Here is a 15123-nt window from a genome sequence, read left to right as displayed (position 1 = left end):
ACACTGTCACCAGTTTTGTTTATTCGGTTTTTAAACGATATTGGTTAACTGGAAGTGTACCCGGTTACAATGATATCGATAGGCGATCGTTTGATTTTCGATCTGTTTGCTGTAATCGTTTGCCGATGACAATGCACTCATTTGTTCTCAAGAATACTAAATAAATGGAGTATGGAGTATGAATGTATATTATCAGAACGTAAGGTTTGTTGCTGTTGTGTTGTTGTTTTTCAACATAATAAATATATACACATTCACACTGGTGTTAATATTTAGATTTGTTTACGTATTTAGCTACTTATTTAAGGAATCCTTCAATTGCGATTCACTTGAAACGTGCACCATATGCGCTGAATGAGCGGGCTCTCACGTTTTACAATTAAATTATGTCATTATTTAACAGATGCAATTTAGATATTTATACTAAATTGTAAGATATTTATATTAAATTGTTACTTGTCAACGCAATGGTAACACAAATAATACAAAAAGGCTGCGCAGTATGCAGGTCCTGTGGAATTTAAGATATACCCGAGGTGGTTGAATTCCACTACATACTCTGGAAGCAAATACTTGGGAATCGTAAACAATCCTCAAATGCTTCTGTACTTGGTGAACATGGCCGCTTCCAATTTATCTGACATTTATAACGAACTAGTCAAACTATTGGTTTAAAAGCATGAGATCACAGAATGCTTTGATTTATCGAGTAAGTATTTAATTCTTAAACTACTGACGACGGTCATCTAAGGCTATTAAACGTACACGTAAAATATCGAAATTCATCTATTTTGCAATCTCAAAAAGAAAAGATATCATTGATTAACCTGTTGCTTCATACCAATCGTAGTCTCAAATTTGATCTATTTTGAAATTCACATTAGCTTCACTTATATGTTATATTCATGTCATCTCTATACGTCTCTATACCTTATTTGCATGCTATAAATTAGTTTCCTATACATGGAGAATAATAATCAGAATAACATAAAATAATTCTTTGTATAGCCGAACTTTAACTAACTACGCATATGTATTTATAAATTGATTGCATTTTGGCAAAAAGCGTGTATTGTTGATTATGGGAATTAATAAACCATAAGAATTTCTCGGATCAACAACACAATGCACTTTCTTACGGCATCTTTGTATCACTTGCGAAAAAGGGCATTTTCAATAACATTAGTTAAATATTTTCGTTTTTTAAATATTTTGATAAAGTGGACTGATCTATTAAATCATAATCAGATAGAATAAGTCTTTCGCGGTTAGCCTGACTGTGCGGACTACCCATTTTACAAAACATGGAGTGAGATGACATAAAGTTGAAGTATAAATGCAATTTAGAAGTGAAATATTTACTTTTTGGACAAATACACATACACGGAAATTTTCTAGATGATCAAGAAAAGAAAACGGCGCCTCTAAAAGGGACTTTTGTTAAGTTATCATGTCTTCTTTCAACTGGGCATTATACTTTCGAAAACTGGTGTCGTTCACATTCTAAAATAGTTTCAATGACTTACACAAAACAGCCGATCAGCAGTAACGTTTTAATAAACATGTACATTTATGCAGCAAAATAGAAATGCTGTAAGGGGCAGTTCATTTATCAATCCAGAGAATGAATACCTGTATTCTAAAAGAATTCAATTGAATGCCAGTATAACACGAATTCAGTTAGGTTTTAACCGGAAATCTTTGAAATTTTCGCTCAAGATCTTATTAGAATCTTTACAGAAACTAATTTATCGTTTGCTGGAAATCCGGTGGATTAAATAAACATGAATTGAGATTAAAATTAATTTAAGTAAATACAAATTAAAGACCAAAACAAATTCTAACAGATACTAATTTGTATTTTTACAAGAGTTTAATGGAGTTTCATGCTGGAAATCTATGAGATTAAAAAAAGTATTTTTTACAGGATCTGGAATTCATTGGGATCTAAACAGGAACTAATTGGTGTTTTTTTTACAGAAACTCATTTGGGCTATTTACAGGAACTCAGTTGGATCTTTTTGTAGTGGATTTTTCATGCCATAGTTGAGCTCCGCGCCTCCGGACAGCAGGATGTTGATGCCGGTACAGAACGTGGCGTCGGCGGCGAGGTAGAGGCAGGTCAGGCCACACTCACGGATCGTGCCGAAGCGTCCCAGCAACTGCACGAGTTTGTGACACAGATATAGAGACTAAAATTGTATGTACTGATCGTTTTTTAATATATTACGCGAGACTTATGATAAAATAACGTAGAGTCTTTATAGTTGATTCCAGGTAATACGAACAATTTATGTATTCAATTGTAATAGACATTGACTGATCTGAAAACTTCCTGTTCACGCGATATAAAAATGTATATTAGAATGCGTTATATCAGACATATATCAATGTAATTGTATGATAAAAACTAGGGCAAGAGCAACAGGAAAGGATGGTCATCATAAACCTGATACAGCGAACTTTATAATCGGCTTACCGTTTACCTTTGATTTCCGTACCGGATTGTTATATTATGCGAAACAGTATTTTTGTTTATGCATAAATTTAGGACATTATCCGGGAAATGTTAGCGAGCAAAAGTAGAGTTTTAATTACCATCTATGCTTTCACATCGTGCATTCTAACTGATAATAACAGAACATTTTTGTTGCAATTTATTTGCTTAAAAGAATGTCTCTTGGTCTGTATGAAAATATCTATCACATGTAGAAATATAAAATATGTTTTTGTTAATTGACATTACATCTTTCAATGTGTGCGATTTGTTTAAGTTAACTAGTATTACTAGTACGTGAAAACGGTATATGGAAACGGTTTACTTGTGCATTTTCGCCGTTGCGTTTGCACTGTTCTGGATCCCGAGTCTGGTTTGCACCATCTTCCCACATCGGGGTCCAAATGTTACCCGGCGCAAAACTGTAATACACGGTATTATCACAATAAAAATGGGCGCACACAAACAGATACTTCTGAAATACATAATAATTTTGATACCTTGGCACAACGGTTGCAATAGTTTTTTAAACCCTACTTTGTTAAACAAAACAAGTAACATCCACTCATTTGACTTAGAGGCTGGCTATTTAGATATCTATGTATTTTAAATTTTGAAAACCAGTGCTATCGCATTTTTGTAAAAAGGTTCCAGGGAAAAGTCAGAATATTGTTTGAAAAATACTTGGCCTCAAAAGACAAGCGATACATATGCTCGTCTGCCTCTTGTTGCTGGTTATTTGGCGTTGTCCACGTGTATGATGCAATTTATCTGTGGTGTTTTTTTTAGTTCTTTTAGTTGTCGTAATATATGATGTAATGGGTGTTAAGAAATGGCATTTGTTTATTTATTTTTAATAACGTAAATTAGGTACGTACGTGTTTACCCGAACGCCGTTTGCGGCCTCGTCAATGGCAAGAGCTTTAGTAAGAGAGGTTACACCGCCCTGAAATAGACGAGAGCTTTAGTAAGGGAGATAACACCGCCTTGAAATAGACGAGAGCTTTAGTAAGGGAGATAACACCGCCCTGAAATAGACGAGAGCTTTAGTAAGAGAGATAACACCGCCATGAAATAGACCAGAGCTTTAGTAAGGGAGATAACACCGCCCTGAAATAGACGAGAGCTTTAGTAAGGGAGATAACACCGCCCTGAAATAGACGAGAGCTTTAGTATGGGAGATAACACCGCACTGAAATAGACCAGAGCTTCTGGTATTTTCATATTGGGCTTAAAATAGAGTTGCTTCTCAGAGTTATAACGAAACAAATCAAATAAACGATGAGAAGTAAAATCTAAGAACTATAGATAAATACATAAACACTAATTTTAGAATGTACACTCAATTTCTCTTGTGTTCGTTTTACTTAGCGACTCACCTTTGAAGCAACGTACGTACAAGAGCCGGGTTGTCCGATCTCTGCCACGAGGCTTGAGTCCTGAAGGATACAACCTTTGGTCTTCCGTAGATAAGGCATTGCATACTGAAAACAGATTTCAAAAGTGAATCGTACACACTAGACTGTTAACAGGCCTGCATTATAATTTTATCATTTTTATAGAGATTACTCTCTCCTAATTCTTGTACTGTACTTATACTATACAGAGTAACGTTTTCTTATCTGCTTAAAATAATTCAGCCAGAAGAGCAAAGGAGCTTTGATTTTGTATTGCAGTACATCTGAAGAAGTAATTGTGAAATTAGAAAAGAAAAACAAATTATCAGTCTGTTGACAGACTACGTATACACTTGCCATAATTGGTCTCCCTTAGATATGGCAACAGAGGCATATGAGCCTCGCTTTGGGAAAACATAACTCAATGCATGTGCGTAAAAGTTCGTCCCGGATAAGCCTAGCAGTGGCTATTCAGGGACGACACTTTATGTGATGTTTCGTTGTATGGAAGTATCTTAGAAACAATCCAATTTATGTGGAAAGTTACGTCCCTCAGTAGCATGTGCGGGCTGCACAGGCTAATATGAGACAAAACTTTACGCATGCATAAGGCCCGGTTTTTCCATATCGTGGCTCATATACAGTTAAGGATTATTATTTGGTGCAACATAGTAAATGTCTTTATACTATATGAATATTATACACTTCTTAGTCTTGTTTATAAAGGCAACGGGTGCACTCTAAAACGAACAGCATGTACGTTTATGATTTTCCATATGAAATCTCCGTACATGTGGCAACTCATATTGAAATCACAAGAGTATGCCTTAAAAATGCACCGATTGATCGTAGTCTGTAGATGCGATAGGCGCATGTTCAACCCGTAAGGGAATAATATATCAATCTTTTGATCGTAAACTAGTTTGATGACCTTCCTCAGATGATGGGTGGTAACTTCAACAATTATTCAACTGTCTGTGTAGATGACTTTATTGTTTACATTGCCTATGACTGAATTTGATTTCACGGACACAGTTGGTCAGATTAACACAAATAATAATAATATAACATCGTTATCGTGAAAATATGTTGAACGCTGGACAATATGTTGGAACTCGTTTGATAGGCAGGAACTGCAAACTGAACAGCTTGTTTGACATGATTGGGTTACCTGAAAATTCATCAAGTAAAATAGCATGATGCGATGGAAAATCAGACGCCGTTTCCATTCGCAGCAGCAACGGTAGCAGCAGTATTAATGGAAGTATGTGTTAAAGTTGTTGTTGTTGTTGTTGTAGCAGTAGCAGAAACAGCAGAAGTAGTAAAGTAGTAGAAGAAGTAGAAGCAGCTGCAGGTACTGGTAGTAGTAGCAGCAGTAGCAGCAGTATTTATGAAAGTATTGAAGTTGTTGTTATTGTTGTAGCAGTATCAGAAACAGCAGTAGTAGTAAAAGTAGTAGAAGAAGTTGAAGCAGCTGCTGCTGCTACAGGTAGTGGAAGTAGTAGCAGCAGTAGCATTATACGTAGAAGCAACAGAAGTAGAAGTAGTAGTAGAAGAAAAGTCATTGGAAGGATTAACAAGAGCACCGCCTTGCGGGTGCAGACCGCTCATCTATTTTCTTTTTAAAGGTGAAGGGACTCTCATTTTCAATCACAAAGGAGGGAGGAGTGGAGTGAAGAGGGGTGTATAGTGTGGGGTTGTGGACATTTATTACATTATCTTCCAAAAAAGCGAAAAAAAAAAATAATAATAAAAAAATCGGGGGGGGGGGGGTATAGTGTGAGGGTGTGGTGATAATTTGTGAGATGATCTTAAAAAAAAAAAAAAAAAAAAAAAAAAAAAATCAAAAAAAAAATTTGGGGGGGGGGTGGGGGGGGGTGGGGTGGGGGTATAGTGTGAGGGTGTGGTGGTCATTTGTGAGATGATCTTATAAAAAAAAAAAAAAAAAAAAAAAAAATTAGGGGGGGGGGGAGGGGGGAGGGGGGGGAGGGCACGGGGGATGGTTTGGGTGAAGTCTATTGTGGTATGTCAGGTAAGAGTAGTTTCATCAAAGTATCAATCAAATCTAATCATAAATAAAGAAGTTATGGCAATTTTAGCAAAATTTAATAATTTGACCTTGAGAGTCAAGGTCATTCAAAGGTCAAAGTAAAATTCAAGTTGCCAGGTACAGTAACCTCATGATAGCATGTAAGTATTTGAAGTTTGAAAGCAATAGCCTTGATACTTCGAGTGGATCGAAACACAAAATTTAACCATATATTAAAAGTTACTAAGTCAAAAAAGGGCCATAATTCCGTAACAATGACAACCAGAGTTATGCAACTTGTCCTTTTACTGTACCCTTATGATAGTTTGTGAGTGTTCCAAGTATGAAAGCAATATCTATGATACTTTAGGGGTAAAGTGACCAAAACATAAATCTTAACCAAATTTTCAATTTTCTAAGTATAAAGGGCCCATAATTCCGTCCAAATGCCAGTCAGAGTTACATAACTTTGCCTGCACCGTCCCCTTATGATAGTTCATAAATCTTGCAAGTATGAAAGCAATAGCTTTGATACTGTAGGAATAAAGTGGACCTAAACACAAAACTTAATCAAATTTTCAATTTTCTAAGTATAAAAAGGGCACATAATTCTGTCAAAATGCCAGTCAGAGTTACATTACTTTGCCTGCACAGTCCCCTTATGATAGTTAGTAAGTGTTGCAAGTATGAAAGCAATAGCTTTGATGCTTAAGGAATAAAATGGACCTAAACACAAAACTTAACCAAAATTGTCAATTTTCTAAGTATAAAAAGGGCACATAATTCTGTCAAAATGCATGCCAGAGTTATCTAACTTTGCCTGCCCAGTCCCCTCATGATAGTAAGTAAGTGTACCAAGTTTGAATGCAATAGCATTGATACTTACTGAGAAAAGTGGAACTAAACGCAAAACTTAACCAAAATTTTCAATTTTTTAAGTATAAAAAGGGCACATAATTCTGTCAAATGCACGCCAGAGTTATCTAACTTTGCCTGCCTAGTCCCCTCATGATAGTAAGTAAGTGTACCAAGTTTGAATGCAATAGCATTGATACTTTCTGAGAAAAGTGGACCTAAACGCAAAACTTAACCGGACGCCGACGCCAACGCCAACGCCGACGCCGACGCCGACGCCGACGCCGACGCCAAGGTGATGACAATAGCTCATAATTTTTTTTCAAAAAATAGATGAGCTAAAAATAATCACATTTGAGTAAAATGATCCATCGGGTACTCACTTTAGCGACCAGGAAGTAGCTGACGAGGTTGATGTCCAATAGTCGCCGGAAGTCATCTGCGCTGATGTCGTCGATCTTGCGCACCGGTGGGTCTGGAACAAAAACGAACGGATAAAACACGCTTGGTTAGTATTACTGTACACAGGAATTTATTTACAGTAGCATATAGTTTTAATTAACAAATATACAAGCTGCTTATACTGCGGTGTGCATTAAAACACATAAAATCGCTGTCAAGTAATACTTTGCATAAATCGGAGAGTTCAGCGTTTAAAGTGATAACCGTAAAAGAAACCAAATACAAAAGAGTCGCGTTCTGAGAAAACTGGGCATAATGCTTGTGCGTAAAGTGTCGTCCCAGATTAGCCTGTGCAATCCGCACAGGCTAATCAGGGACGACTCTTTCCGTCTTAACAAGATTTTCGGTAAGAAGAGACTTCCTTTAAACGAAAAATATCATAAAAGCGGAAAGTGTCGTCCCTGATTAGCCTGTGCGGACTGCACAGGCTAATCTGGGACGACACTTTACGCACATGCATTATGCCCAGTTTTCTCAGAACACGACTCAAAAGATCTTACGCGTTCCTGCATTATTAATGACGCAGTCAATCTGTCCATATTTCTCAACAGTTGTGTTGATTAAATTCTGAAATAAAATTAAAGAACCACAATAATCCAAGTGCCAATAAATGCAAATGTATGCGAACTGGTTACGCTTTCCCGCTGAATTAATGGTTTAATTTTATGTAACACCAATCGTACGTAATTGGCTATCGTTTGCATTTGCTTCAAAGTATTATTTACAGAAACACGAGTAAGACATTTATATATCTAACGTTCATGGAGTAAATTTACAATTGCGTAAAGGAACGTTTAGCAACTACATAATAAAGACGATGGGAGGGGGTAGGCAGAAAATTACGAACATATGACAAAATGAAGAACGATATTTTTTATTTATTCAAAATAGGTTTAAATATTAAGTTAACTGGTTAAAAACGTCATTCCCAAGCCCGGATTATTTGTCAGACCATACAATAAAATCGTGTCATAAATATACACGTGCTCGATCTCACACATTTTATATGATAACAATAGATAATTATGCGTGTAATAAACTAATATAAACCTCTCGCACCTCCCTTTTTTATTAATCGTCTTCGGTGCCACTTAAAAATTGGTCAAACGAGATTCTTTATAGCTTTGTAAAAGTATATTTGATAAAACAGCATGATTTGTAACAAAAATCTCCTTCATACCTTGATGTCATCCTCGCTGCTCATATCACAGCGAACGAAGAGCGCCGAGCCCGGTCCCTGCGCGTTCATTCGGGCCTCCAGGTCCCGACCTTCCGTCTCTAGAACGCAATCAGTATTTGGTGATAGTTTACATGAGACATAATCACGATGGGTATGATCACCGTAGCCGTTTTATGACTGCACAAATGTGACGGTTTTTTTCTAACCGAGTGGAAAGACGTCGTACAGCTAATGGTACTGTATACGTCCGTGAATATAACGTCTTTTCGAGTGCGTGTTTTTGCTTTGTATTTGACAAAACCATACACGAAAATCAACAGTTAGGAGTTCGTATTCCGATTTGCAGAATACAAGAAACTCAAGGAAGATACAGCTAGCCAAATTAGTTTCATTATAGCGTTGTTCGTTATTCTACTGATTATAAAAGAATATACGAAAACTATGTCCCTATTCATATTTCGTTTCAATCGGAAAATGACGAAATTCAACGTTTGAAACGTGAACTGAAGTTATGAGGGTAGAAATGTACTCACCTCCCCGTGAGCAGAACACGACTTTGGACCCGGCTTCGACTGAAAATGTAATGCACGCCTATAAGCATGGATTTATAAGTGTCGAAAACAGGACGATTTGACGAAATAGGTGCAGCGTATGGTTAGCTTCTGACAGGATTCCAAGTTGAGTAATTCATTGGAGTACAACTTAAACACGCAAAAAATGTCAAATGTCGCTCACCCGAGACTTAACAGGTTTACATTTTTCAACGCAGCATTGATTATCCTTCAAGAACTCTGCCATGATATCCTTATAGCAAACTGTTGAGCAATTCTTCATGACGATTTGGTCAAATGATGAAATCTAGAGTGTTCACATGGTTTCACGCGAGCAATAAACTCACTGGAGACGATGATTTTGAACGGACAGAAACCATTTTTGGAACACTGTCTAGATATTATTAAAACAATTGATCTGAACATAGTTTCACGAAGATTGGACAATAAAAATGAAACTTCTCGAGTGTTCAAAATATAAAAAACATTTTCGAACTCAAACGAGATATTATAAAAAAATACCGGGTATGCTGAGCATGTTTCGTGATGATTTACCTGATATTTAGGGTGATCTTAGGGTTAACCTGTCTCCTACCCTCTAGCGGCCATCTTTTTTTCAACGGCCGGAACCCGTTTGGAATTCGGATAATAGTAGAACAAATTGAATGCGATATTAGTAGAACCAATTGGATGCGATATTAGTAGAACAAATTGAATGCGTACGGTTATGAAGATTGCAGTAAATATTTGACCTCTTAAGTGTTCAGATGCATCCAATTTACAACAAATGGAAAATTGCCACAATCTCCTAGCGGCAATGTCAACGGGCAGGAATAATTTTTAAAAGCAGCTGAAATATCATTAGGTCAAATGTTCTGAGCAAATGTCATAAAGATAGACTTTATTGTAATTTGCCAAAATATGTGACCTCAGTGTTCGCAAGCTAATTCACCAATCCGCAAAATAGAGACATATTTTTTGGAAACGTGTGACCGAGTTCCCGAGCTCAGCATACGGCCTTGGACTTGACATTCTCAAGATAAACCTTCTGGCAACGTTTTATCAAGATTGAGTCATACATGTGGCTTCTAGATTCGTTACAATGTTTTTTTTCTAAAATTCGACCTCGTGATATAGTTTTGACATGCACTTGACCCAGATTCAAGCTCGATCTTGACATTGTCAAGAAAAACATTCTGATGTGTGTCTGATAAAGTGTTGACATAACTAGAAAAAGTGGCCTTATATTGTACGAGCTAAAATTTGACTCAGCACGAAACACGACATACGACGCACCACGTCTGACGCCGGACATAGACTGACTACAATATATCATCATAAGCAGTGAACTGAAATTATGTGTGGTGTTTTACTCAACGTGTGTTTATTATTTTTAATGGGAGAAGAAAAATGTGATGTATCCCAAATCAGAGGTTCCATTTATGCATATTTGCTTTTTAATACATTTAACATGAAATTTATGAGAAATCAACATACATAAATCCCCAAGATCGCAAATAGGAACATAGAAAATAAAAACGAACGTAAGCTCACCACGGGTTTAGTTAACATAATAAATACAAACTAAAAGATGAATGCCCCGACAAGGTCGTCCCTGTGACCTTTGATCTATTGATGTGAAATACTTTGTAGTCATCCTTCGTCAATACTAAACAGCAAACTAATTTATAAAATCCTCAGATTTCTCTAAAAACATTGTTTGGAAACAATTTTATGTCACAAGCCCATGTGGTCATCTCTTTGACCTTATGGCCTCAATATATATAGCCATCTTTATTTGCTCCCTCTTAACATGACTTGCAAAATAAAAGGTTATATGTCAACCCGTTCTGTAGATGGTATGCGGAAACCGAATACCTGATACAACACATGTGGGCTGTGGTCTTGAACTGTGACCTGATGATCTCAAACTGAATAATTTAATATGCATCTTCCTTTCTACCACAGTAACCATAATACCAATACCTGCATGATCGCAGGTAAAAGCCTTTCCCATATACCGGTATTGCGGATAAACTGATCTCTAGCATCATGCGTCTGTGACCTTGTCCTTTGACATGTTGATCTAAACATTAAGATGCGTCATTATTATCGCCGAAGTAACGAGCTTACCAATTTACTCGATCGTATGTAAAGGTATTCTCTAGTTATCATGTTGAAACCAATTTTTTGATACGAGCTCATATGACATTGATCTGTGACCTGGTGATCTCAAAATGCTTCTTCTTTTCTGCCCGAGAATTTAACGACTGTACCACTTAGCATGATGGTAGATCGAAGCGTTCTCAAACAATAGTGAAAAAATAGTCCTGATACAACCCCTGTAAATTGAACTGGTGACCTCAATCTCAAAAGGCGTCTTACCTTTTACCTTGTACAGCTCGATCGGTCATTGTCGGCTCGGGTACTACTTACATGTACCCCGGGTACCCTTAAGTATACTAACATATACCCCGGTACGGTAAATAAACTAAAACTTACCCGAGAATTGTAACGCTAAATAGGTCGTTATCGGCTATTTTTTGTTAAATTAATTATGTTCACATTTATGTTAAATGGCCTCTATATTATCGGAACTCATACTCAAAAAACATGTTGATGCAGTTTTTAAAGAGAATTTTGTTAAAGATAAACAATATCGTTTTACGGTAATCGGTAGCGTGTTTTACGACATCGGATTTTGGGCGGGAATACAACTCGGGTACAGTCTAATATCGACCGCGTACGTTTAAGTATAGTTACCGTACCCGGGGTACATGTAATTATACTTAAGAGTACCCGGGGTACATGAAAGTAGTACCCTAACCGATAATGACCAATCGAGCCCTACTACACGTACACCAATTTCAATGATTATATGTCAAAGCGTTCCCAATATATCGTGCGCAAACGAATTTATTGAGTGCGACAAACCTATGTGATATTGACCATGACCTGTTGACATAAAAGTCGATGGGCGTCGCATTTTACCAAAATTCATCTATGAAGCCTCTAAGTCAAGGCGTGTTCTAGATAATATATGGAAACGAATGGTCAACGGACCAACCGACCTATACCCACGGACAGGTCCATATCAATATATCCCCGCCGACCTATACCCACGGACAGGTCCATATTAATATATCCCCGCCGACCTATACCCACGGACAGGTCCATATCAATATATCCCCGCTTCTTTGAAGCCGACCTACCTATCATACAACGTGTTTTGGCGACTAATGAATTTTTCACACTCACCGAGAAAGGGGAAGAGCACAATTACAACGAGCGAGGCATAATATAGGGGAGATAATCTGGGTTATGGTTAGGTTAGTGTTAGGGGTCGGGTTAGGGTTAAGGTATGGGTTAAGGCTAACCCTAACCCAAACCCGACCCCTAAACCTAACCATAACCCTCTAACCCCCCCCCCCATGCGCATTACAATACCACGCCTCGCTCGTTGTCCGCTTCCCGAAAAGTTAATGTTGAATCTTAGTAACCATGAATACTTCCGGTTTCGATATAAATACTCGTGCATTTTCATATCAATCTTACCCCTTAGGTTAGACTTGATACTGCTATGACACTAGTATTTGTATTATCTTAAACGTCAGGATGCAATTTGTGATGAAAAAAAAAATCATTTAAAAGCGTTGCATTTCTTATTATGTATATCCGAATATCATATACACTCACCAAATACTTCTACGCATCCCTGACCAATTCCCTTGCTTCCGCCAGTTACTATAGTAACTTTATCCTTGTATCTTAAAGCGGATGCCATTTTATGTCCTAGTGTACCTAGCTCTGTGTATGCAACATAATGTGTATCTCAATGTGTAATAGATCTACATGTACAACGGTCAAAGTATAAAGTGCATATCTGTTAGCCACGACCTAGTTATCCCGTGATTGCATATTGTATCATTAAAGTTGTATTCGCAGTTTTACTTCTAAATATAGAAAACAGTTGGTTTTGTAGTCGTGATTATCGATGACTAATAGTTCGTGTTATCTGTATAAGTAGATATTCTAGTTGAATGCATCGTATGCCTATTAAAGGGGCCTTTTCACAGATTTTCGCATGTTATGAATTTTGTGATTAAATGCTTTATATTGATAAATGTAAACATTAATTCTTAAAAGCTCCAGTAAAAAATCAAAACAAAATTTAAAAAGGAAAAAAAAGTAGCCCGCAGCAGGGTATCTCAATACTGTCTCTTCTGCTTGCTGTCTCTTCAGCAAAAACCAAAGGACCCCATTGGAAATAAGTGCTTGCACTTTCATGGGTTATCATTGACCACAAGGTCAAAAAAAATACATTCAATACATTCTGGGGCAAGGGGAAATCAACACTGGCCAATTACATGATGGCCACGCTTGACGCAGTGCTGTTTGAGAATGGCAAAAGCACGGACATTAAATATGCATACAAGGGCCAGAACTATGTTATTTTTGATTTGTGTCGCAGTTGTAGCGAACACATTAACTATGGGGTTATTGAGAGTTTGAAGAACGGTAGATTTTGTAGTTATAAGTATGAAAGTACTTTTAAGATGTATGATGTGCCCCGAGTTGTTGTATTTATGAATGAGGGGCCTGATATGACTAAGTTGTCGTACGATAGGTACGATTTGTATGCACTGTAGGTACATGTTTGGTACCGTGTTTTACTCACAGCATAAAGTATTTAATGTATTTATTGGTGTTGTTTCCCCTACTTAAACCATTACTCCCAATACATCGCGAAGCTCTAAATAGCCGATAGCGAGATACGAGCGCAGGCGTGACCTTTCTGAAGTAGAATTTTCAGTTCTGTGCGTTACGGAGTATAGCACAGAACGTATGTCTAAACATAACGCACCGCACAAAACAGGTATATGTGCGGTTCGTTCATGCGTGTGGTTGTCACGTGAGTGATGGTCACTCAGATGGACATAGGCGGGAATGTGCACGGGGTGTTCATTGTTTGATCAGTTCTACGCTAGACTTCGATCAGTAAACTTGTGTTCGTGTACAAATCCTACATCGTGTTGTCGACTTTAGCAGAACACAGGGTGTCCATGCTGCAAGATTTGGAACGCATCATAGAAAAGATAAGTGCTAAAAGAAACGTAAATCTGTTAAATCCGTTATACTGAATCTCGAGCATAGTATCGAGTGTTACGATGTAGTAACAGAGTTGAAACGATGTATATTTCAAGTAACAATTTCAGCACAAGAGAAAGCCGATCAATTTACAAATAGAAATATTGATGGCACGTGACCGAAAATTCACAGGTCATTAATGGTAGAACACGACAAAAGCTTTCGAACTTACTGGGGAATAAATTGCTATTCTTTGTGGTGTTGTATACATTCTATATGTATATGTGTAAATGTTTTACGAGTCTGATGACGTAATGTTTTTTGCAGAAAAATACAAGGCAGAGGCGATGGCATATAAAAAGGCGGAAACATAACGCCACGCGGCGCTCTTGACGTGTCATATCAGAAGCCGGAAGCTTCATCTAACATCGCAACACAAGGGGCTGAAACTCAATTACCATTGAGACGCACAGGACTATGTTTCGCATGTGGCGAACCGGGTCATCGGAAAGGAGCAGCTGGATGTTCAGCAAACAGCTCGACCAATAAGTTAAGTTAATTATGTATAGAACCCCGTTATCAGAAAATGGGTAGTTTCGTGTTCTTCGGAAAACGTAACGTACAGAAAGTTCCTAAAGTCGAACGTGATCAAAAGGATCCAAGTATAGTTCGCCGGTAAGTTGAAGGAAGGCCCACGCGGTTAAGTAGCAGGAGACTACTGATAGTAAGTACATTGTCGATGTAGTAAATGGCGGTTATAAGTTTATTTTTTCCGTCGGAAAACGGTAACGTACAAAAAGATCTGTCTCAATGTATCAAAAGGATCTTATTATAAAAGTGGATCAAAAGGATCATAGTATAGAAATTGATGCTAGAAGCTCGCCGGTAAAAAGAACGAAAGCCCATGTAGCCAAGCTGTAGCAGGCTACAGATGGTTGTTACATTTTAGATGTAGTAAATTGCGGTTATATGTTTCCTTTTCCGTCGGAAAACGGTAACGTACAGAAAGAGATAAAAGGAGCAATTGATCAAAAGGATCATAGTATAGAAATTTATCAAAAAGA

The 15123-nt window shown here is 37.4% G+C and overlaps 1 protein-coding gene across 1 annotated transcript; it reads right to left on the bottom strand.

Annotated features, from left to right (window-relative positions):
* Positions 1-1539: 1539 nt before the first annotated feature.
* On the bottom strand, positions 1540-12894 carry LOC127850218 (17-beta-hydroxysteroid dehydrogenase 14-like). Its single transcript, XM_052383088.1, has 9 exons — positions 12668-12894; positions 8954-8992; positions 8421-8518; positions 7741-7807; positions 7162-7253; positions 3877-3981; positions 3376-3443; positions 2823-2919; positions 1540-2162 (listed from the first exon to the last, which is right to left on the bottom strand). Exons 1-9 carry the CDS (start codon positions 12753-12755, stop codon positions 1998-2000), a joined length of 819 nt encoding a protein of 272 aa, XP_052239048.1. The 5' UTR covers positions 12756-12894; the 3' UTR covers positions 1540-1997.
* Between the last annotated feature and the right edge of the window lie 2229 nt (positions 12895-15123).

Source organism: Dreissena polymorpha, chromosome 1, assembly GCF_020536995.1.
Source record: "Dreissena polymorpha isolate Duluth1 chromosome 1, UMN_Dpol_1.0, whole genome shotgun sequence".
NCBI classification, from domain to species: Eukaryota; Metazoa; Mollusca; class Bivalvia; order Myida; family Dreissenidae; genus Dreissena; species Dreissena polymorpha.
This window is presented reverse-complemented; position numbering and strand designations above follow the sequence as displayed.